This window comes from Thermobia domestica, chromosome 9 (genome assembly GCF_964235325.1).
Source record: "Thermobia domestica chromosome 9, izTheDome1.hap1.1, whole genome shotgun sequence".
NCBI lineage: Eukaryota > Metazoa > Arthropoda > Insecta > Zygentoma > Lepismatidae > Thermobia > Thermobia domestica.
This window is the reverse complement of record NC_137462.1, coordinates 86,923,504-86,948,766: the sequence shown is the minus strand read 5'-3', so window position 1 is coordinate 86,948,766 and position 25,263 is coordinate 86,923,504. Positions and strand designations below refer to the sequence as shown.

At 34.7% G+C, this 25,263-nt stretch overlaps 1 protein-coding gene across 1 annotated transcript in view; it reads right to left on the bottom strand.

Moving 5' to 3' along the window:
• LOC145694817 (uncharacterized) overlaps positions 1-25,263 on the bottom strand; it is a 49,362-nt gene that overhangs the window by 5,824 nt on the left and 18,275 nt on the right. The window contains exons 2-4 of the mRNA XM_081771474.1: positions 15,337-15,405; positions 9,296-9,536; positions 7,035-7,247 (exon numbers count right to left, since the gene is read on the bottom strand). Coding sequence (XP_081627600.1) covers positions 7,035-7,247; positions 9,296-9,536; positions 15,337-15,405 — 523 coding nt within the window. The remainder of the gene's footprint in view (positions 1-7,034; positions 7,248-9,295; positions 9,537-15,336; positions 15,406-25,263) is intronic.

Below are 25,263 nucleotides of genomic sequence, written 5' to 3'. Positions count from 1 at the left end.
ATAAATTTAAGACCCTTCATAGTTCTTAACATAAACCTCAATATTGTTTATTATTATTTATTTGATTTGACTTGACTTTGAGTTTACCGACCGTTCAGCAGCGAGACTATATGAGACATGGACCTACAGTTTAACGTAAGATCCGAACCATATGAGTCCCAAAGGGAATAGAACCCGCGTCTCCCTCGCCAAAGGCGCGTATGCTAACCGCTTAGCCACGAGGGAGCTCCATCATTATTTATATATTTAAAAAAATAATAATGTTGAATAATAAAATTATTTTTCTTTTTCTTTGTTGGTGTTAACATTACATTATTGGTCTACAAGATTTTCGACAGTGATCTAACATCAAAAGGCAATTGAGAAGTTACCTCAACAAAAGAGGTAGCGATAGCAAAAATGCGGACTGTAACGTGTGGCACTAATCACGGATTACTCACTGAGCACGCACCATCTAACCAGCCCAGTCCTTTGCAGTTAGTTTAAATATGGGCGTGTTTTCAATCCGGTCATACTGAAACATGTATAAGCAAAATGTGATTAATGGTCTCTACAACACTGTTATTTTACACATTTTCGCAAAATGATAAGTACTTTAAAACATTACACATGATTACTATTTTTATAGACAACTTTATATACAGTATATATATATATATATATATATATATATATATACAGTATATATATATATATATATATATATATACTCGATTGTAAGCCGACTTTTTGTTTGTTTCTTTGCTTAAAAAGTAGCCCTCGGCTTAGAATCCGTATCGTTAATGCGGCCTTTAAAGTAGACGACACCCATTATCGATGCAATCGGAAACAGTCACAAAAAATATTGCCTGAAACCCCAATAAGTAAGTTTTTACATGCTGTGTTGACAAGTCACTGGATTTCCATCTAACTGTAGTAATTTTAGTTTTATCAAGAAATGAATGCAAATTTTAATTTGCTCATATTTGGATTACTAAATATTTTAAAGATTTACAGCAAGAAAATTTATTTTTTATTCTTCGTATGTTTCATTAATAAATTTCAATCTTTTTAATTTTCGTTTTTTATTTCCGGAGTCGGGTTACAAGCGAATATAGGATATTTAAATATACCTGGAAATTAATAATAACGATTTCGCAGCCTTAACCGAGTAACTGGCCAACACTAACAAGGAGAAGGCAGACTTTGGTAAATGAACTTCGCGGCCATTTTTTGCGAGGTGGTAGGTCACGCTTAAAGAGTTAATATTACAAACTGGGAGAGCGTAATGGCCAAGAATAACAGAGAAAAACCGTCTTAAAGTTTTCTACTCGTCATATTGATACTTCCCAACATGGAGTTATCATGTTATGGAATTTTCGTTCACCCTGTATAATATCGTATAACAATGTCAGATAAGATGTAGAAAATGTAGTGATTTATTTCTCTTACATAACATTAGAGGTAGGATTAGGTTAGGAAGAGTTTAGAATAGGTTAGGATTTATTTTGCATTTATTATATATATTTTGTTCCTTTCTGCCTTGATTTCTTATATTTCTTAAACATTTTAACATATTTCTCTTCATTTTCATCAGTAGAACGCCTTTCCTATCTCAGATCATCCTGAAAGCTCTCCCAGAAATTTTCTTCAAATTTTAATTTAAAATATCATTCATAAAAAATTCTTTAAATTTCTACCATCTTGATAGAAATTCGTCCAAATTACTCGATTTTAAGTTCATCATCTTCAATCTTGTCTAGTATGACGTCAGTAGCACAGATTTACGAAAATTATCTATAATTGGTCGCTTTCCTTTGAAGTATCTTGTCATTTGCTCTTTAGCCGATCTTCGTATTATTACGTCACCTTGTTATTGTCTTGAATGGCGTCAGTTCCAGAAGAGCAGTAACTATATACTGCCCGTCGATTCTTCAAAGAAAATAAAGTGGTTAAAACATTGTTACAGAACAGAGTTATGCGAAATTAGTTTGGAAATTATTCAGCCGAAAAGTTTGCAATATATTTGGTCTAGGAATTAATTCGTGCGGTTGGTACGCACACATTGAAGCTGTAGTACAAACACAAAATACATAAATACCTTAAGAAAAATATTGTCCATCGCTAGCCACCACTTTCGCCCATCTGTCAGGCAATGTACGGATTCCGTGGCGAAAGAAGTCCTCATCCTTGGAAGCGATCCAGTCAGAGACCCATGTTTCGATATCTTCTGAAGAAGTAAACCGCTGTCCAATCAAATCGTTGTTCATGCAATCGAACAAGTAGTAGTCCGAAGGAACAACGTCTGGTGAATACGGCGGGTGGGGTAAAACTTCCCATCCGACATTTTCTAAATAGGTTTTGACCGGTTTTGCGACATGTGGGCGAGCGTTATCATGTTGAACAATAAGTTTATCATGTCTGTTCTCCCATTCTGGTCGTGTTCTGGCCAGAGCTTGCTTCATACGCATTAATTGTCGTCGATAACGTTCTCCATTCATAGTTTCACCCGGTTGCAGCAGCTCATAGTACACCACACCTTTCATATCCCACCATATGCACAGCATAACCTTTGCACAGTGAATATCTCGTTTTGGTTGTGATGGACCTGGTTCACCTGGTTTCACCCAGGCCTTTTTTCGTTTAGGGTTCTCGTAATGGATCCACTTCTCATCACCCGTAATAATTCGATGCAGAAACCCCTTTCTGCTCTGTCGTTGAAGCAGCAATTCGCAAATGGTTTTTCGTCTTTCAACGTCTCTGTCTTTCAATTCATGTGGAACCCAATGTGACATCTTCTGAATCATTCCCATGGCTTTCAAGCGTTTGGAGACTGTTGTTTGATCAACGCCTAATGCTGCTGCAAGTTGTTCCTGCGTTTGACACGAATCCTGCTCGAGGAATGCTGTCAATTCTTCGTCTTGAAATTTTTTTGGCTGTCCAGCTCGCTCTTGGTCTGCCAAGCCGAAATCACCACTTCTAAACCGTGCAAACCACTTCTGACACGTTCGCTCAGCTAGAGCATGGTCACCATACACTTCCACCAAAATACGATGACTTTCAGTCGCACTTTTCTGCATGTTAAAGTAATGCAGCAGGATACCCCGCAAAAACACTTTATCAGGCACAAATTGCGCCATGTTCACTTAACTACAAACTGGTGTTGTTGACGCTTTAATCCACTGCCCTATACTACGAACGATACGCGATGACAGGGGTTTGCAACACATGTGTGGATACACGGAACTGTGGGACGCTCCGTTCGTTGCGCCATCTCTTGTCCACCCGCACGAATTAATTCCTAGACCAAATACAAGTTTGCAGTCTGGACGAAACGGAACGAACAGTGAAAATTTTGGTGAGGCAGCTTCTTGTTGATTTTGCCAGCATGGCGAATGTTGATATAAGTTAGAGTGTTGAAGTTAAAAAATTTTAACTGAATTTTGGAACGACCAAGTTTATCAGTAGATAAACCGTTCAATCATAAAATATACTTTATTCTGCGTTTTGTGATTTTTTTTTTTTTTTTTTTTTTTTTTTTTTTTTTTGGAATGATTGAAAGTTTTATCTGAAAAAAATAATGAAGATGAAAGTTCAGGCCTGTGTGCAGAATGTCATATGCTGATTCAGGACTGTACTTCAGATTTCAAGGAGTGTAATTTTCTTTCATCTGGAAAACTGTAAGTAAGTTTTGATTTTGATTTTGAGCGAAACAGTGTGTCAGAAATTCGAAACCTGCAGTGGAAATATTTACTTTTAACCTTCAAATTAATCGAGTTAGACACAATGTCACAATGGTGTTTAATAAAATATAGCAGTGTAAACATGCATTCGTAATCCCTTCTGTTTCCGAAGGATCAACCTAATTACTTAGACAATATGTGACGGCTTGAGTTTATTTAGAAAAGGGGGGAAATAGAATAAATTTTGGATATAACGTAAGGATAGATTCCTTTAACGTAATTTCGTTTAAGAACGACCATCCTATAACAATAACAAAATTAAAATCAGCCAAATCTAAGATATGCAGTCGTATTTGTTTTCTTATTTTATGATTTTATTTGTTTGGCTACTTAGTGTTTCGACTCTTATGTAAACAAATATGGGATAATAGATAGGAGTGACGTTCTCTGGTGTCGAATCTATATAATATACCTAGATTTTTTCTTCCTCTCTAAAGTATTCGTATGAAAGTTGATTCCAAAGCTGTACTTTGGCTGAAAGCTGAGAAAATTTTTTTTTTCTTTCTTTTTGATTTCGATAGGGACAACTGGTTTTCCGTATCGGGCGTTTATGCATATTGATGTAGAGATACTGTAAGCGGCAAAATCGCTTTACAAAATTAACATTCGCCTTTTGTTCCGACTAAAACGTCTTTACGAAAGTATATATATATATATATATATATATATATATATATATATTTGTGTGTGTGTGTGTGTGTATGTGTGAGAGAGGTGTGAATGCGTTGTAGGTTAGATTAGATTAAGGTTCCATAATTTTGTGAATGCTAGGGTAAGGTTTTTCTTGAGATGTGGTGCCTATAAATGCGAGCTGTAGTATACAGCCATAGAATCTAGAGTTTGTTTATGGTTAAGAGTAGTAATACAAAACGAAGAAGGCACATCCATGTAAGTGAAACAAATGATTCAAAATTATATAATGTGAAGTTTGTGAAAATAAATTAAGAATGTCATGTGTGTATGCGGAATTAAAGAAAAATGCTTAGTCAGGAGTAGTGATCTGTACTTGGAAACCGATTAGCCATAGGAGCATAAAGAGAACGCATAGTTGCTCCCTATCGTATCTAAAAATGATTTTGTAAGACAACTATACAGCTTTCTGGAAACAAGTAAAGGTTTAGATAGTATATTCGTACCTGTTTTATTTCGTACTTGAGAAAATGTGCAGTAGAATATAAAGATCTTATTTGGTTTGGTATAGTACAGCTTGATCAGTCAGTGCATAATAGTTCATCTTCCTATATGTCGTGCTAATAAATCTGAAGGGAAATGACATAAAGGAAATGTTACGGGGAACCCATCGTTGGATGTCACGAACCCTTGTAAAATTTCCTTTATGTCATTTCCCTTCAGATTTATTAACACTGCTATATTTTATTAAACACACCATTGTGACATTGTGTCTAACTCGATTAATTTGAAGGTTAAAAGTAAATATTTCCACTGCAGGTTTCGAATTTCTGCCACACTGTTTCACTCAAAATCAAAATCAAAACTTACTTAGTTATCCAGATGAAAGAAAATTACACTCCTTGAAATCTGAAGTACTGTCCTGAATCAGCATATGACATTCTGCACACAGGCCTGAACTTTCATCTTCATTATTTTTTTCAGATAAAAGTTTCAATCATTCAAAAAAAAAAAAAAAAAAAAAAAAATCACAAAACGCAGAATAAAGTATATTTTATGATTGAACGGTTTATCTACTGATAAACTTGGTCGTTCCAAAATTCAGTTAAAATTTTTTAACTTCAACACTAACTTATATCAACATTCGCCATGCTGGCAAAATCAACAAGAAGCTGCCTCACCAAAATTTTCACTGTTCGTTCCGTTCCGTCCAGACTGCAAACTTGTATATTGCAAACTTTTCGGCTGAATAATTTCCAAACTAATTTCGCATAACTCTGTTCTGTAACAATGTTTTAACCACTTTATTTTCTTTGAAGAATCGACGGGCAGTATATAGTTACTGCTCTTCTGGAACTGACGCCATTCAAGACAATAACAAGGTGACGTAATAATACGAAGATCGGCTAAAGAGCAAATGACAAGATACTTCAAAGGAAAGCGACCAATTATAGATAATTTTCGTAAATCTGTGCTACTGACGTCATACTAGACAAGATTGAAGATGATGAACTTAAAATCGAGTAATTTGGACGAATTTCTATCAAGATGGTAGAAATTTAAAGAAAATTTCTGGGAGAGCTTTCAGGATGATCTGAGATAGGAAAGGCGTTCTACTGATGAAAATGAAGAGAAATATGTTAAAATGTTTAAGAAATATAAGAAATCAAGGCAGAAAGGAACAAAATATATATAATAAATGCAAAATAAATCCTAACCTATTCTAAACACTTCCTAACCTAATCCTACTTCTAACATTATGTAAGAGAAATAAATCTCAATATTGTACCACTACAACTTCTACATTTTATCTGACATTGTTATACGATATTATACAGGGTGTACGAAAATTCCCTAACATGATAACTCCATGTTGGGAGGTATCAACATTTATCGTACGACGCGCAAGTTTATCAAGTGACGGCGTGGCAGAGTGAGAAGAATCTGCGACTCAAGTGCAAAGGGTCCAGGGTTCGATTCCCATTGGAGTCAAACTTTTCTTTTTGTTTTTTGCTTCAACCAATAAAGTAGTCATTTGTAACTATAAGTAAAATATTAATTCACCACATGTTTGTAATGAATTAAAACAATAGAAATTTTCAATCACTTGTAAAATCTTTCAATGTCCAATGTTAACTAGGAACAAAATTTAATCTATTCCGTAAATATTATTGATACCGCAGTCGTTGTGTAAAAAATGTTCTGGACGCTTCGGGTCTACATCTGTTGACAGTGTGCGAATTACAAGGGAAATGAGGGGGAAATCTCTGCCACGCCGTCACTTGATAAACCCGCGCGTAGTACGATATGTCACGAGTAGAAAACTTTCTGACGAAGGTAGAAGAAGGTTTTTTTTTCCGTTATTTTTGCCCATCGCACTCTCCCAGTTTGTAATATTAACTCTTTAAATATGCACTACCACCTCGCAAAAAAATGGCCCCCGAAGTTCATTTACCAAAGTCTGCCTTCTCTTCGTAAGAAGCATAGAAATGACTAGTAATGAAAAGTATGCTAAATTTACTTGAAAATAACTAAAGATAATGAGGCTACATTGACTTATCTTCTCCATGAGATTACAGGCATCTTAAGTAGCTACTTCAGTTAAATTGTAAAAAAGAAAACAGCGAACAATTATATTCATTTTCTAACGCTTTGCTAATATTAAATGATTTAAAAGTTTACCTCAAAGTCTTGTTTCTGCTGCCACTGTGGAAGTTTCTGCTGCTCCTCGTGGTGAGTTTCAATGCAATTCTGTACATAACGAGAGAGGCAGTAGGAATGGAAGTAGTGGTAACATTCGGTCTTCGTAAATTCATCCTCCTGCTGGAAGCCAAACAAACAGATGGCGCACTGGCAACTAGGAGTATTACTCGATGTTAAATGTTCTTTGGCCACCTAAAATAAGAATTAGATTTATTTGATTTATCACCTGTATCCAGTACACTACATAATTCTCCTACATAATTACTAAACGATTCGAAACATTAATAGAAATGAGTTCTGTGTGTCTGAAGAAAGCCTGCGAGACCAAATGCCTTATTTAAGATAACTTTCTGGATTTTTTCGTCACTGAAATTAATAGTTACCCACCTAACTATGTAAATAGATCGAAACTTGTCTTCGGGCAGGACATTCGGCCAAGATAAAAGCAGGACCATTAAGATTTTATATTAAGAACACATACAATAACAATCTTTGAGAAAATAGAAATTTTCATTATCAGTAGCCTAACAACTGGCTCTCCACATATAGACAGAGGTAATATATCTAACTTAAAGTACAACAAGGAAGGGGAAGGAAGGCTAGAGATAAACTGAGAATTAGGACTGGTGATACAAAGCATACAGGAACTGAGTAATTATGGATATCAAATTATAGAAGCTATAGGGCACATATTCAGTAAGAGAAGTGACTCTGCTTGTGCCTCCGTGTTTCTTACTTCGATATTTCCTTCCTCTCTGGGAACATCAACAGTATTATTTTTGTTACTGTAGTACCGGATTCTTACTTTTATATTTTCTATTGGAATTAATGTTTACAACAATCAAAATTAAATTGACAGACAATCACATAGAGCATAAATTAAAGATATATTGTGGAATTCCGCACTAATTATTAATATGAATAATATATCTGTAAAAACAGTAAATTGGCGGGAAATATAGGGACAATTATTAAAGGAAATCAAAAATCGAAATTAAGTAACTGGATACTCTGCACTAATTGTTCTTTACAGAAAACAAAACTTACGATAGGAGATGCAAAAGTAACGATCCGGTGATACAGTAATAAAAATGATGATGGCGTTCCCAGAGAGGAAGGAAATATTCAATTAAAGCCATTTATTTGAATACAGGCATTTACTTGAATAATTACGACTTCATTGTACACGTTGTCTTTTGTAAACGAAAACTAATAACCTTCGAGATAAACTTACTCTTACTTAACAATACAATTAAAGGCCTGATTTGTACTTGATAGAGGTAATTTCGATTATGTTGAGACCATGAAACATATAATTCCAAAGAAACCGTGAGCTGGAATTCTTGCAACAGCCACTTTCATTTCTATCTTCCAGAAAACCATTAACACTGTTACTTATGCGCTGATTAGTACTGTAACTTGAGTTGAAAATTTTCTTTTGCACTGAAAGCTCGGGTTTTAATACGATTTCGGGTGTTAGCATTGCACCGTCACGTATATTTCCAAGAAAAAAGTCTGAGAAAATAAATGTCCCTATCTCTACCGAAGGAAGTGTTTAGAACGTTCTTCTGATGAAATCAGATTGAAAGACCTCATGATGACTGAAGTGACATCTTGCAACTTCACTCCTCATTATCATACTTTCAGAAAGACATAATAAATCGAGCTACTTAATGGGCGTGAACTAGTCGTCTAGTGTTTAGTACGTACATTACAATTCTGTCCATTTCCACGGAGACAATGATTTCAAAAACTCGTTACTTAATATCCGTTTGATTTTTACCTTTGGCAGTCCGAGAGCTAAAAACAGAAATAATTAAATGGACAAGTCAGATAAAAAATAAACAGATTTTTGATCAATCTGTAAATAAATTGGTGAAGTTTATTTTCTTCCTAGAAATTTGATGAGCTATTTCAATCACGCAAAAAAAGTAGACACTCTTGCACAGAATTTAACGTAACGCTAGTAACTTTCATAAATATAAAATCAACATCAGCTGAAAGCATTATTGGCAAGAATTTCTTCTCAATTTGGCTTCGACAGATTTCATCAACTAAGTGAATGGCACATATTCTTACGCTCTTTCCTGACAGCCTTTCCCACGAAAATAATAACAGCTTTCGTATTGAACTTCAATTCCCTTCACAACATGTCTAGCTACTTTTCCTTATCCTATTCTTTGTATAAGTATCGTTCATTCTTATATTCTACAATAAATAATAATAATAAGTAAATGTACCTCAATGAGTTCGTATATGACAGGTTGTCCTTTGTAGTCGTCGCACTTAGCTTTGCATTCAGTTGCTATTCTCTCCAAAACGTCGTCACTGAGCCCGCGTGGATTACGAATATGGATAATAGGGCTGTTCTCTGGGTAATCAGGAGGTAGCTCTGCGATCAGCGTTAGCCGCACGTATTGTTGCTGCGCATCATCAGCTGTAGCAGGATGAAGAACAGTCTTCACTGACACTGGCCATCCTCTGCAGACAGAAAAAAATACATTAGATGTGTATGTATAATCTGTCTCCAAGTGTTTTAAATTTCTCTCTGATTTAATACTTAAAAAAAATCTATAGTTTCTTTTACCTGAATTATCAGGTAAAATATACACAAGAAATGGAAAACGCAATTACAATAAAAAGGATTTTCTTTCCTGTAGTAGACTGCACTTTTGATGCCTTTGTGTTTTCCAAAGCGATTTTTATTTAACTAACACTCACTTATTATGTGCCTCGGAAATCCGAATCGAATTATTAGGTTCCAATTATCGCTAAGTTATACGAGTTCGTGTGAGTAGTGGTCACAAACGTTCAAAAATGTATTGCTAATTTTAGTGAAATTTATTCCTGGTTTCAGTGTTTTCTGTTGAATAAAATGTAAACGATATGAAGCCGCAGCTCTTCACTACGTTTGGGTGTCGAAGGCAACAAGATCGGTTGCCGAAATCATAACCAGGAATATAATAATCCAATTCATATTTCCAGAGCATATAACTAGGTGAATGTTCCTTAATGTTAACAAAATCTGATAGATTGCATCCGTGTTAAACTAGAACTAGTATTCAGCTCAAATTATTATATTCAATTTTACAACTATTAATATGATTGTTTAAAATTATCAGCACATCCATGAATAATACGAGAAGTATCTAAAAAAAAATCAGTCCCGACCTAGTTGCTTAACGTAAAGCGATATTCTCACTACTATTTTTCACCTTCAACGCACTTTTCAATTATTTATTTATTCATTTTTAGAACGTTTTCCCCTGCTCCTGTAACCACACAATCTCCTCATCTGAAACAAGGAGGGACTACTATAAGAGTGGACAAAAAAGATAAAACTGATTGTAATAAGTATCGAGGCATCTCTCTTTCGTCAACATCCTATAAAATCCTCTCAAACATACCGTTAACAAGACTGACCGCATATACAGATGAAATTATTGGAAATTATCAGTGCAGATTTAGGCGAAATCGACGAACTATCGACCAGATTATATTAACGAATGGAGGAAAACCTATTTTTAACACACCAATTCCTCTGCAGTTCCGAATTCAATAATATATAAAGAATGTGAGTGAAAGAACACCTACTTCAAAGAGTCAGAAGGTATATAGCTTGTTCAGGGAGCGGGCTGGGTAGCATAGTGCTTAACAGATCGACACAGTACGTCGAAGTTCCTGGTTCCAGTACCGGTCCAGTCATGCACTTTATCACTTTGTTTGTGTATTATGTATGCTGATGTAAATCTGATAGGGGATGATGTAGGGACAATAGAAAGAAATGCAGACGTTTTATTAAACGCCACGAGGGATATGTATTTAGAAGTATGAGTAAATACAGAAAAAACTAAGAATATGGAAGTTTACAGTGACCATAATACTGCAAATTATGGATGCGTTAAAATATCAAATAATACTTTCGGAAAGTAGATACTTTAATATATCTAGGATCAACATTCACAGACCAAATCTATATCCACGAAAAAATTAAATATAGACTTAAACAAGGAACTCGTGTTATTATTCAATCCAAAATCTTTTATCTTTCAGAATCCTGTAGAAGACTTTGAAGCTTAAAATACATCAAACGATAATTATGCTTGTTGTAAAGTACGGTTGTGAAACATGGTTGCTTTCTTTGCGGGAAGAATTTTAAAATATTTAAAAATTTACTGAAAGTATTTAAAAGTAAAGTCCTAAGGCGAATATTCGGACCCAAGAGGAACAGAAATGGGAAATGGCAGAAACTTCATAACGAGGAACTGCATAATTTATACGGTTTACCTAATATTGTTGGGGTCATAAAGTCTAAGGGGCTCAGGTGGGTAGGTCATGCAGCTAGAATGGAAGAAAGTAGAAACGCTTTCAAAGTTTTAACTGGAAATCCAATCGGAAAAATACCATTAGGAAGACTTAGGCGCAGATGGGAGGACAATATTACGATTCGATTCATCTAGCAGAAATAGGATTACAAAGTAGAGAATAGATCCAGGTTGCTAAGGACAGAAGCCATTGGAGGGCTTTGATGAATGCGGCACTGAACTTCTGGGTTCCAAAGGCAATTGAGTTAGAATACAGTCGTAGATTCTTGATAATGGTAAAGAGTATACAGTTGTCTATAGTTGTCTATATAACTGACATATCGATAATATTTTAAGAACATATTTCATATTAGTTGTGAAGAAAATAAGTTGATGCAACATTTCTTAATATTTTAGTTTGATTTTCTGACCTAAGAATTCATTAGACCACTTGCTTTATTGTAATTCTCCCTCATAAATGTAGCTATTGTAATATACAAGAATAGTATGGGAATGTAGTAACTCTCTTACACTAGAATTAAACCTAAATCGAAGTAGTGGGTGGTTGAAGGTAAGTAACAAGTAAGATTCCCGTTTTGATCTGAAATATCAAGGAAACCCTTGTGATGTTTACTCCATAGGATGGTAATCCAAGTAGAGCAAACATTACAATAGATAGTCATTAATCGAATCTTTCGCCCGAGCGTTAACGACGAAACAAGTTATCACAAAGCAATAGCTTCTTTCACCGCTAACTACACATAGGCGAAAATTCAACTAACAACATTACACCTCCAATTAGGATAAAATTTCAGCATAATTTAACCTGAAAACCAACTAAACACTCCAAAAATTCAATTATACCAATATACTGCACCATGCACAACAAAGCGAAAGCACATGTGACGACTAACTATAGGTCGCAGTAACGTCAATGACACGCACAAATTTGGAAGTTATATTTAATATTAGCTTACATTCCTTCGAAAATAAAAGGTAATATTTTGACAATAACAAGTATCGATGTTCTACATATATAAGATTATAAACGGATATATTGATGTTTATGTTTCTTGCCAAATTTCTATCGCAGTGAGTGTGAAATGCTTCCTATCATGGTTCCGGTTCTGGGGCCCAATGAATGCCACGTCACACAATTTCTCTCTTGTTCTTGCGGTTCACGCGAGTCCCACCTACCCAAGGTGACGTAATCACGTTGGTTGCCAAGGCCACTGGCTGCTTCGTCTGCTGGATGTTGCTATTCCGTGCGAGAATGCATAACGCTTAGATAAACTGTTCGTTTAAATGTAGCAGCCTTTTAAAATGAAAAGAAATTAAATTGTCTGAGCCGGGTACACCAAAAATAATGCACAAATAAGTTTAATACACCCTGTACAAGCCTATTGCAGAGTTAAATACATTCCTTTCTCAATTACCTGTAAAAAGCCCTTGAACAGATTTAACAATAGCAAGTAAGACAATTTATGATACGGGATGTTGGGTTAGTTGAGATCATTAGGAAACTACAAGTCAGAACCTGCAGTCAACAATTTAAAATCTACAATATTTGTCAAATTAAGATGTATTTAGAATCAACACATGAATAACTAAAGAATAAGTTTTCTTTCATGGCTCTCTTACATCATTATCTACGGTTATTGATTCAAATGTATACGAATTCTTCCCTCATATGCTTATGAGGTAGTTTAAGTTGTTAAATGATCCATGGTTTGTTAAACACACTGAACTTAAATTCAAGTTTTCAAGAGTAATTTTATGAAGTTTTCCAGAATTTTTCGCAATTTTACAAAAATAAGTTCTTCATTACATCCAAAAATTTATATACTATGTATATTGCAGTTACTTAATAAGAATTCTACGTAACTGAGTGATAAGTTTAGAAATACGTAATCGTATAATTTAGTGTTTATAACTAATATTTCAAATATTTTTCAATGGTTAGCTCAATTTTACAAAACTTTTGTCGACACAAAAAGCCTAGCGTAAAGTATTTGCAGTAACAAATAGGAGGAAAAAAATCTGAAAAGAGTTACTCGAGTGCAAGGATTTCACATTGGTAAGAGTTTTAACCTCATCATTATTGAACTAAGCACACACATAAGTTCAAAATGACATTCTGAGAGGAAACAACATTGCAAGTGAGTTACTCTAACATATTAATGAAGAAGACAATATTTTTATTATTATTTTACAAATTATATCTTTAAATACATTTTCTCTCTCTCTCTTCCTTCGGATTTTTTCAGATTTGTTTTAGAACATGAATATATGAGATTTGCATCCACATGAACTATAGTTCTAGGTGCTACAGCTTTGGTGGTAAAAGGGACGTTAAACTAAATCAAACAACCAATCCAAGTCCTGTGAATCTGACGCCACAATATGGGATATATTCAATCTAATAAAAAAAAAAAAAAAAAAAAATAGATTTTCGGAACGGGTCAGATTGACTGCTGGAAAGCGTGACAGATCCCTATCATAGAAAACATCCAAATGAATATAAGTAATCGAAACTGGATGTTTTCCCGTAGAAACTTTTGTGTGCGACCACTCGTAGGCAAAAATCTTCTTTGTTTAATACAAAAGTGATTATGCAAAAATAACAATAATTGTAACTAGGCAGAAATAATCTAGAACCAAATATGAAAATATCTAAAATTATAGTACAGATTCTGTTACCTGACGTTATTCTTAAGCATGTTTTGCGTATAAATGAGCAGGACATGGGAACAATTTTGCGAGTAAGCTCTGACCTCTGACAAGTAAATAGTTTCAAAATACAACTGCAATAAGCAAAATAGTTTCAAATAAATCTCGATCGTCTCAGGACTCAAAAGGTCCGTTCGTCTTTAGTGTGCGTGATCCAGGAGCAATTCTCTGGTAAACCGTAAACTAAAATCATCGACAAATCAAAAATATTATTTTGAACTTTCAGAAGATAAGTAATTGTACGCAAATAATACATATTATTCACAATACGTATCAACGAACCTTCTGGTGTTCACTATTGTTGCAGCTGATAAATTTCGGCAACTTGTTATGATGCCTTTTCATAACGATTGTTGTCAACCACTAGTAATAAATCAACATATCTGAGTTTCTTTAAACATTGTATTTATTTATTCTTATCTCAACGATTGTTTAATTGGTTTTAGTCAACTTCATCACAAAAATACTAACATAAACTTAATAAATAAATAAATGTATTGAAATATTCAAGTCTATGTATGTGGTATTCCCGGATGAAGACAGTGAAATAATCGACGGGATAAAAATCAATAAATAAACACGACGTTAAGCCCTAAACACATCGATTTATTAGCAATGATTCAAATTTAAATGTTAGAACAATGGTGGCGTTCCAGGCTGTGAAGGCGAATTCAATAAAGGCTTCTTTCTTCAAGATCACTCTTATTAGTACACTCGAAACGATAGAAATAATAACCGAAAAATTATTTTGAAAATGTGTTTATTAAAGGAACACAAACGATAATCTCTCGCTCTCTCTCTCTCTCTCTCTCTCTCTCTATATATATATATATATATATATATATATATATATATATATAGGCACACGAAAACTATCCGCCATAGATCAGCTACACCTCAGATTGCACGTAGTAGCCTTTTATTAAGTTCACCCCCTACCAACACGAATGCCTTAACTGTATTCAAGAGAGAATTCTTATAACCAGTCTATTAATCGCGTTGAAGAAAGGCACATCCTGAATGTATCACTGAAAACAATATATGAAAGCCCGCTAATTTTTAATGCAATTAAGATTTCAGACATGAAGTAATTACTAAACTATAATTATTTCTATAAATATCGCTTTTGTTTCAATGGATTTTTAATTATCGTATTCTTGACTTCATGCACCGTGTGAGATATACACGTCAGTGAAATCATTACAAATAAGCATAAAACGTTGTTCATACGCACTAATAGAACTTACCGATCATTCACCTCCACTACCAATTCATCCAACAGAATAGCTTTCAATGCTTCAATTTCATCCACAACTCTGAAAATATATAACGAAAAATATTATTTATAGAGTAATACTATAGGAAAAATGGTCACATGTATGTATGTATGTGTAGTAATTTTCGGTTTTCACAAAGTTAATTTGGTACTGTACAATATTTACAATAGTGCAAAGTGACATCAATGAGTTGAGGAAGTTTATTACGTGAATAAATAAATGGCAATAACAATCATTGGAGTGAAATCTGAATTGGGTTCTCGAACATTCCTTTCTGACCTGCCATCCTTTCAACACAATTAGCTTAATATCCTGGGAATAATATTTTAAAAGTTCGAAGAAATGAGAGTACCCCGTGAATGACGTTTGGTCAGAGCAAACCCCACAGGGAAATTAGAATCGAATACGTAAGCTTGAGATCCAGAGGACTCTATCATTAACCTAGCGCTGTATAAGTTCCTATACATACTTATTAGAATTCTAACTATATTTTGTTGTTGAATTCAGACTTCTTTGAAGCTCATTCGGAGAAATCGTTCTGATATCTACTTAGATGCTCGAAAAACAAAATTAAATCTTTAAAATTGATGAGAAATTTGGAGTTTAATTTTTCTTTTCAGCAATGAGACGTAGACCGACAGCTTAAAGACAAGAAACTACGTAAACTCCCACCGGGAATTGAACTCAAATTCTCAATGAAAAGAGCTTGCACTAATCACACAGCACCACGTGAGAGCTCAAACACTTGAAAATGTTTTTTAATATAATTGTGTAAATAAGTTAACTACGACTAGAGTAATATAGCTCACAATTTGCAAACTAAATGCCCAATAATCGTTATTATTTCATAATCATAAATAAATATTTCCTTATACTAAAAAAAGTCACTATCTTAGTTATATACTTCATCTTTTTCCTCATTTCTTTCACTTTATATTCTACCAACTGTTGGTTATGTCACTAATAATGTTATAAATATTATTATTATTAATATTATTATTCGTTCAATCCAGAATAAAGTAATCCTGTTAATCTAAAAATTCAAATTAGTCCAAATAATATTTAAGCAGCAAAATACAGAAGGTTTATGTCTCTAGTTTGATCAACCAACCTAAAAATTTAAACTGTGAATTAATTTCTCAAGATTTAATCATGTTTGTATGACAATAGTGAAAGGTCAGTATTATCTAAGAAAAATAAGGATGATTCGGGAACGCTGGGTGGGATATCCATTTGCTTCTCTTGAAAACAATATGGTGGCAAGCAGTTGTGTTAATTGTTCCTTCACCTTGAAGTTTTAGAAAATTGAGATGAATTATTGTAAAATTTACGCCCTTTAAAGTGATCTGTCTGTCCATGTCACACCCGGAACCAGATTTTACTAAAAGTTTTGTTTACTCGAAATCAAGTAATAACTTTAACAGCAAAATACGTGTGAATGAGTTTTATGACGTTTCAAACCTACGTCAATGTCTATTTTTTCTCTGACGATACTGTTAATTGTAAAATAAAGATTCCGGGTGTGACATCTTTGTTCTATGTGCTTTCTTTCTGTTAATTCATAAGATTGGAAAATAATTTGAAGTCTGAACGACATAAACACTCGAAGTAAGCCCAATAGCGATTTTTGAGGGTAATCATTATAAGTGTTTCATATGGATTAGGTAAAGATGGGTGAACATTTCAGGTCTCCTTCGAAATTAAATTATTGATAAGTTTCAGCGCAATATTAGCGTAAAATAGGTTAGACGCCGGGCTCAGTTCTGTACGGCTTACTGAAAGTAGTTTTTCTTAAAACTTGTATATCACAGCAACTTGGTCCTTCTTCGAACCATCTCACGGCAAAGGATCAGTTGACGGAGTTGGTGGGACTGTTAAAATATGTTTGAAATGCTGTTCGTTTAAAAAAAAAAAAAAAAAAAAAAAAAAAAAAAAAAAAAAAAAAAAAAGTACAATGTTGATGACGCAAATTCTTTTACGGCATATGCCAATGAAGTAATGAGAGATGTTTCCTACATTCTGATTGCGAAGGAAGAAATTCAAGCCTGCAAGCCGATATTCAATGAACCCTGGAAGAATCTGCACCCAACCGAAGGTTTGAAGTCGCTCCACTTGTTCTACAGCAATGACAACACCTCCCTTACTGTAGAAAGAACTATTAGTTCTCCACCCGATACCCTTGTTGTTTCCATCACCTCTGGTGCATGGGGTCCTAGGTTCGATCCCAGCTCGCACCAAGTGAGCTTTGTGGTGGACAAACACCGTGCGCGTGAGTTTTCTCGGGGTTCTTCCGTTTCCTCCCACTTTCTTAATTCCACCATTTCATTCATTTCTCATCATCGCCGTCCCCTTTAGCCTCACCGGCATAACCGTAGGACGGAAAACTTACAGATTTCATTTCATTTCGTTGTTGTTTCTTCTTCTTCCATCCAAAATGTTTCGCCTTTGGACCTCGCAGACGTCTACTCAGATTCTAACGAGTCAAGCGATGAAGTTGAATCCTCTTCCATTCCTTGAGATACTGAAATAAGTGAAGAGGATTTGCAGGAAGGGAAATTCGTTATGGTAGAATTGCTTAGTAACAAAACTAACACAAAGAAAAAATATGATTGCACTTGCCAGTCAGGCGTGTCTGAATTTTTTGAACCTTTTGGAGGATGACATTCGAAATACACAGCTGGTAATAAAGAGTGGATGTTTTTTTAAAAATGAAATTAGAAAAAATAATTTCTCCTCCGCAAATTGAAATGCAAGGCTTACACAGAAATGAAAATGAAACACAATTTTTAAGTTTTACGTCCCACGGCTATGCCTGCTAAGATAAAGGAGACGGTAATGATGAGAAATGAATGAAATGGCGGTATGAAGAAAGTGGGAGGAAACGGGAGAACCCCGAGAAATCCCACGCACACGGTGTTTGTCCACGATAAAGCTCACTTGGCGCGAGCTGGGATCGAACCAGGGATCCCATGCACCAGAGGTGAACGCTCTACCACTGAGCCACTGCAAGGCTTACACAGAGTGTTGTATACTTTTACAGAAGTTCCTGTGTATTGTGTTACAAAACTAATATTTTTGTGATCCTAATGTATCTGTATGACACAATAACGATTTGACATTACAGTGTACGACAAGTTTAATATTTAGTCATTTTTCTAGGAATAAACTGATAAATTAGTTAAATTTAAGTTGCTTAATTAAAATGTATTTTTAACATAATATATAAGTCAAATTCACTGAAAAGAACTTCAGTTTATTGAAGAGTTGTTTTCTATACCAGGTAATTTTTAACAATCTTATGTGTATTTCAAATTTGGTGTTAAAGAAGACTGTTTAAATCTCCTTTTAAACTGTTTCCTCAAACTCGTAGGTAAGTATGTTTGTGTTAAACAGAGTTAAATTGTAAGGTCTTCTCACAGGTCACACCCGGAGCCTTTTTCTAATTTTTTAAAGATGAAAATGTAAGCATGCTTTCTCGAAAATATATACATCATACGAAAGCTTGAAATCTCCTCATTGCTCTAGTGTTTAATTGAATTGTAAAGTGTGAATATCCACAGATTTTTGCGATTGAAGAATGGTAGCTGTGATTTGACTGTCCGTGTGCGTCACACCCGGAACGCAGATTTTTTTTTATTTTTATTTATTTATACGAAATTAAATCTGAGTTGAAAATCAATATTTAGAAGATAGTAGAACAAACATATTTTGCCACTGCAATAACAACAAAAACTAGCCTAACAGTCCTAGGTTTTAAAAATATTTAACTTTCTAGTGTCAGACTGTCACACCCGGAACTCCTGGATTGGCCATATTATTATTATTATTATTATTATTATTATTATTATTATTATTATTATTATTATTATTATTATTATTAACAACTGGTATCAGGAAATTACAGACTCTTAGTCCAATTACAATTCCCAAGAGTAGTACAAAAATAACAAATAGCCCAGTAATTTTAGATGAAATTTGGGTCAAACCGTGCGAAAAATAGTGTAAAGCTGAAAATTAGCAATTTGTTCTATTGGATGTCCTGAACAACATATCAAATGTACCCTAATCTCCGTGGTCACTTCCTGGAATTCCAGGCGGTTAATGTCTGGAGAGCTGGAAAAGCAGAAGTTATCACTGGAATGGATGTTACATAAAAACGGCTAAATCCAAAAAGCTAAAATAGGTCTCAAATGAAAGATAAATAACAGGGCTTCAATTCAAGCTATATATTGTGTTAATTTACACACCATCCAGGGCTGCACGAAATGACTGAACCCCTCAAAAGTCAAAATGAAACGAACTCGCTTTTTATTTGCTTCGTTATGGACGTTTTGCTATCGTAGATATCGTAAAACGACCCGAATAAAAAAAAGTTTCAGTAAACTTTTATCTTTCCATCGGTATCTTTGTAGTGCATGTACGATTAATAGTTACGGAGTTAAGTGCGTTTAAATGACGCGCACTGCACTATTGCCCGCCATTCACGCGGCCATTATGTGAGCACTTGTAGACCAGATACTTTACGTAATAATAGTACAAATAATTGTGTGAAGCTAAAAATTGGTACATTTGCTCTATTTGATGTCCTGAACAATATATGAAAAGTCCTCTAATCTCCCGTTGCCGCTTCATGGGATTCCAGGCGGTTGAATTGCTGGAACGCTGGAGGAACGCAAGGAATCGCTCTTAAATCCAAACGAATAGGCCTACGGAGTTCAAATAGGGCTCGAATGAAAGATAAACGACCACTAGTTGCAGAACTACAAACATTTAAGCGATGCATTGCACCTGGACTGATCTTTGTCCAGCCTCACGTGGTAGTGCTTCCGTTGTTTGCCCAGCCGATATGCAAGAGGTACAAACTATGCACGCAGAATTAATGAAAAATGAAGTTTCTTATGATGACGTCTACAAATTCAACGCTCTCGTGATACTTTCATCTATCTTGGAAAACGCATGCAACGACCTATCATCTGACAGCTGCACTTCAGCACTTTGGATGTAGTATGTTAAGCAGGTGAATTCGATTCGCCAGTTTATTAGAGCTCAAAGAACTGGAGATTGGGAACTGCACCTTCACAGCATAAAAGATATGTTGTCTCATCTACATGCTGCAGCTCACCTAAATTATGCTAAATGTGCGCATTTGTACGTCCAGGAGATGCAAAATCTAGAGTTCAAAATCCCTGTAGAAGAATATGAGAAGTTCTCCTTTTAAGATTATTTCACGGTAAGGAGTGACAAATTCTGGAGTGGAGTATGGAGTGATATGGTTGTGGAAAAACAAATGCGAGAAATTAAAACCTCAGGAAGAGTTACGAGAGGCCGAGGTATAACGGACAGTACCCTGGCTCAGTGGGTGCTTTCCCTATCGGAAAATTTGCGGATGTGTGAAGCCTTCGAAAACTTCAGAAGTATCTCATCATCGTCCGAACATGTTGACCTCCGAGAATCCCTGCAGGAACGCGACTACAAGGATCTTGAGAAGCTCGTTCTATGGCTCAATGACCACAGTCTATTTGACGTGGACACTAACAATTTAATCTCTATCGCGACTGGAGTTATTTCTGATGTTTCAGTTAACTGTTATTCCGCGGAAACTTTGGGGAAAGCCTGTGTAGAGAAAATGGTTTGGAAGGATTTTGGAAATTTAAAATTGAAGAGAACTGACCGAGTAAAACCTATTTCGTACACAGATATATGTATTAAGGTGCATGAAAATGTTGTCCCGGTAGATACGAATCAATTGTTTCTGCGGATACCATGTGTGATGAAAACAGAGGAAGAACTAAACAAATATCTAAAGTACGAGTTAGCCGCTTATCCACCGGCGCTATTCCGAAACACGGAATTAAGAAAAACAAACAAGTCTTCAATCTATGATCTCTTCCAGTCGAGCATTTTTAGTGATGATGATATCAAAGAAATGTTGTCCCATGAATATGAAATCATAGTGGATGGAGGTATGTTGCTTCGAAAAGTTGTTTGGCAAAGTGCAGCTACATACGAACAAGATTTTGAATTCTATCTGAGCTACGTGAGAATTCCCTACACCAAATTATCAACTCTAGTTTCCGATGGTTATGCTAATGCTACCACAAAAGAACAAACCCGAAGGGCAAGAAAACGTAGCTGTTCAAATATTTTAGTTGAAGATGCAAAAATGGTTACATGTAGTCAAGGGGATTTTCTGTCAAACAGCTCAAACAAAATACAACTAATGAAACAATTGAAAATTCGTCTTTAGAAGGAAAGGATCCACGAGATTATGGGATTTTTGATATGTTGTTCAGGACATCCAATAGAACAAATGTGTCAATTTTCAGCTTTACACTATTTATCGCAAGGTTCAAACCTAAAATGACTGGGCTAAAAACAATCATGCATACCATGATATTAAAATTAAAAAAGAAATATACAAAAGTAACATAATAACACATAAGTAAAATATAACTGAAATTACAATCAGATTACAAAAGAAACAACCATGCACGGACAATGATAAGATAAATAGGAACAGTAATTAAAACATGCAAATAAAAACAAGTTTATGATAAGCGGTAAGTTATAAACTTTCTTTGAATAGAAGGAAAATCAGGAGTAAACACATTAATGATATGTAAATAAATGTTGACATTTGACAAACATTTATATATCGGTGCATCACTAAAATTAAGATTAGATTTGAAAATTTTAAAATTTCTTATTTCCCTGTTAGGGACACCAAGATTAACAGCCTCAATTAATGGTAATTCGCCAGTCAAAATATTATGGAGTAGTTTGATATGGAATAAAATTCTTCGTTCAGATAGTTTTAGTAGACGAAGAAGGTGTCTAGTTTCATTATGAGATTTCTCTGATAGAAATCTGAATTTCCATTTTAACCATGAGAAAAACATGTTTTGAACTACTTCGATATCCGTTTGAAACTACTGGGCTCCTTTATTCCAAATACTAGTATAATATTCAAGGTGACTTCTTATGTTAGCATAGTATAAAAGTAAGCAGGTTTTTAAAGAGGAAAAATCTTTAGAAATCCATTTTATGATTCCTAAGTTTCTTCTAGTTTTAGAAACTATGCATTTCAGATGTTTATTAAATAACAATTTGGCATCAAAAGTTATAAATTATAATAAATCAATTTGGCCCAGATCCTTAATAGAAACAAACTTTTTGACCAAAACATTATCAATAATATAGTAGACAAGAATAGTTTTTGAAGTAAAAGAACATGTTTTATTAAGATTCAAAGGTAAAGCATTAATCTTTGACCAAGTGACAATGGTATTAATATTATTGTGTAATTTAACACAATCACAAACGTTATTAATAGCACGATAAATCCTCAAATCGTCAGCATACGTAAGAAATTGACAATTAATATTTTCTTTAAGTTCATTCGAAAACAAGAGAAACAGAAGTGGACCTAAATTGGAATCCTGGAGAACACCAGAAAAAATACTGTGTGTATCGGAAACATGACCTTTAGATGTTACAACAAATCTTCTACAAGTTAAATATGAAATCAACCATCTAATAAAAGTTGCTGATAGGTCATATGAATTAAGTTTATTGATTAATATAACGTGAGGAAGTTTGTCGAAGGCCTTAGAAATCGAAATATATTACGAGGGTCACTTAACAAGAACTGGGAACACTGCTACGATTGGAGTGTCGTGTAGGCAGGAGACAAATGACGAACGTAGTGTGCTCCGTGGATATGTACGAGTAGACATTGTTAAAGTTAAAGTGACTGTTGTATGAAATACCGCTCAAACGCAATGTTTACGCGCCTACACCTTCAACGTTACAATGAAGATGATGATGACTTCTTGCACCACATTATTGTAAGTGACGAAACGTGGGGAAGATCCTACGAGCCTAAATTGAAACGTCAGTCGAGTGAATGGCGCCACCTAGAATCTCCACGACCGAAAAAGCTTAGGCAAGAGCTAACAAACGTGAAGGTCATGATAATAATGTCATACGACCACGAAGGCATTATCTTGGCACATCAAGTTCCACCGGACGTTACTGTCAATGCTGCATGTTGCCACTTCGAGTTAAATGACCCTCAAACATCTACTTGTCCTTGGGTTCTTACAGAAGGAATAATATCATACATAAAGCATGTTAAAGATAAGGTGGATTTATTTTTCATAAAACCATGCTATTGATCCATTATTTCAGCAGAAACATGGTTATAGAGATAATTATATAAAAGTTTATAATAAAAGAAGGTAATGTTCCCATAATAGAAATTGGTCAATAATCCGTATAATCTTTCTCATTAATGTTAGGGATAGGAGAAACAACAACAGTTTTCCAACTCTCAGGATAGGTAGAGGTTTCTATACTCGAATTAAATAATGATGCAAGAATAGGGACTATAATATACATAAATCCTTTAATTATAAAAGTTGGTATACCATCAATTTCACAAAAGGATTTGACTTTGTCCTTTAATTTAGATGAATAACCTAATTAACAATAAACTGGAAAAAACTTACTATTTTCACAATTACATGAAAATTCAGTTTCATCATAAAATGAACGTCTTTGATATATAGATTCAAACAACTTATTTTATTATTATTATTATTAATATCGTTAAAATCTTTCGTTTTATACCCTACGGACAAATAATCATGATAAAATACAGTATTTACATTTTAATTAAAGATATAGAATACACAAGCCCGTATTTAGGTAAGTGCTATTCCGTTCTCGAGCACAGGGGGGCAGAATTTAGGGGGCAGCAAAATTTTGGACTTTTAAAAAAATTCACATTAAAGTAACTTAATATTTAAAACTAGCAACCCGCAGAGTCCCGCGCAAGCACGAGAAAATATGTTCATGTGTTTAATTCGCTCTAAGTACAGTAGTGCTAATTAGCTAGCTTATCTGATTATTTTTAAAAAGTCACCCTCTTCCACCTCACTCCAAGGGGTGAGGATAAACTTGAACATCATGAAAACTGATACCGTTAAACTCAACGACTTCGAAAACTATGAATTCAACAGCTGCATCTGTCGTTTTCGAATACTTTTAAAATCTCACCTCTCTCTGGGGAGTTGAGTATAACCTTGAATTGGATTAAAACTGTCAGTATTCATCTCAGCGACCCCAAAAACTGTGAATTCAACTCTAATATAGGTCGCTTTCACTGAGAGGGGGCGGCTAATTATTTAGAGCACAGGGGCACACAATATATAAATACGGGCCTGAGAATACATATTCATAACTTAGAGATTAAAAGACCTTACCTTCTGTCCGGGGAACACACACTTCTCCAAACTATTTCGAAGCTCTCTCGTATCTTTCTTTCACTGTATTAAACTGCGCTGCTACACTAGTAACATGTAGGTGGGCTCTCTTCTTACCATTCATGTTCCATCATTGAGCTAACGCACAAAGTTAGTTTTTATGCGGCAGATATTTATTAGTAGAATATATACCGTCAGATTATAAGCAGACTTTCTTTTGTTCAAAAATACCACTCGGCCCAGAATCGGTATCGTTAACACGCCTGGTAAAGTGCGCGATAATCCTTAACCCTCAATAGAAAACATGTTTCGAAAAATATCGCTAGAAGTCACAAGTAAGTTTCTGCAAATCAAAGCAAAATAATGTAGTTTGTATTGACAACATTTGTAAGGATATTATATTTTCCGTAAATATTGTATGATTGCAGAATAGGAAAGTAGGAGAAAAGCTGAGTTTTGTAAAGTGAAAGTTTTAGTCGTTTCCTTACAAAGTGCTATCATACACTGCCGAATTTAAAAGGGAAGTAATCTGTTTCGCTGACACATCAAATCTTGTTGCACAGCAACGATACGGGATTGAGGAAAGTAACACGAAACGGTGGAGAAATCAGAGGAACCACCACTTCATATT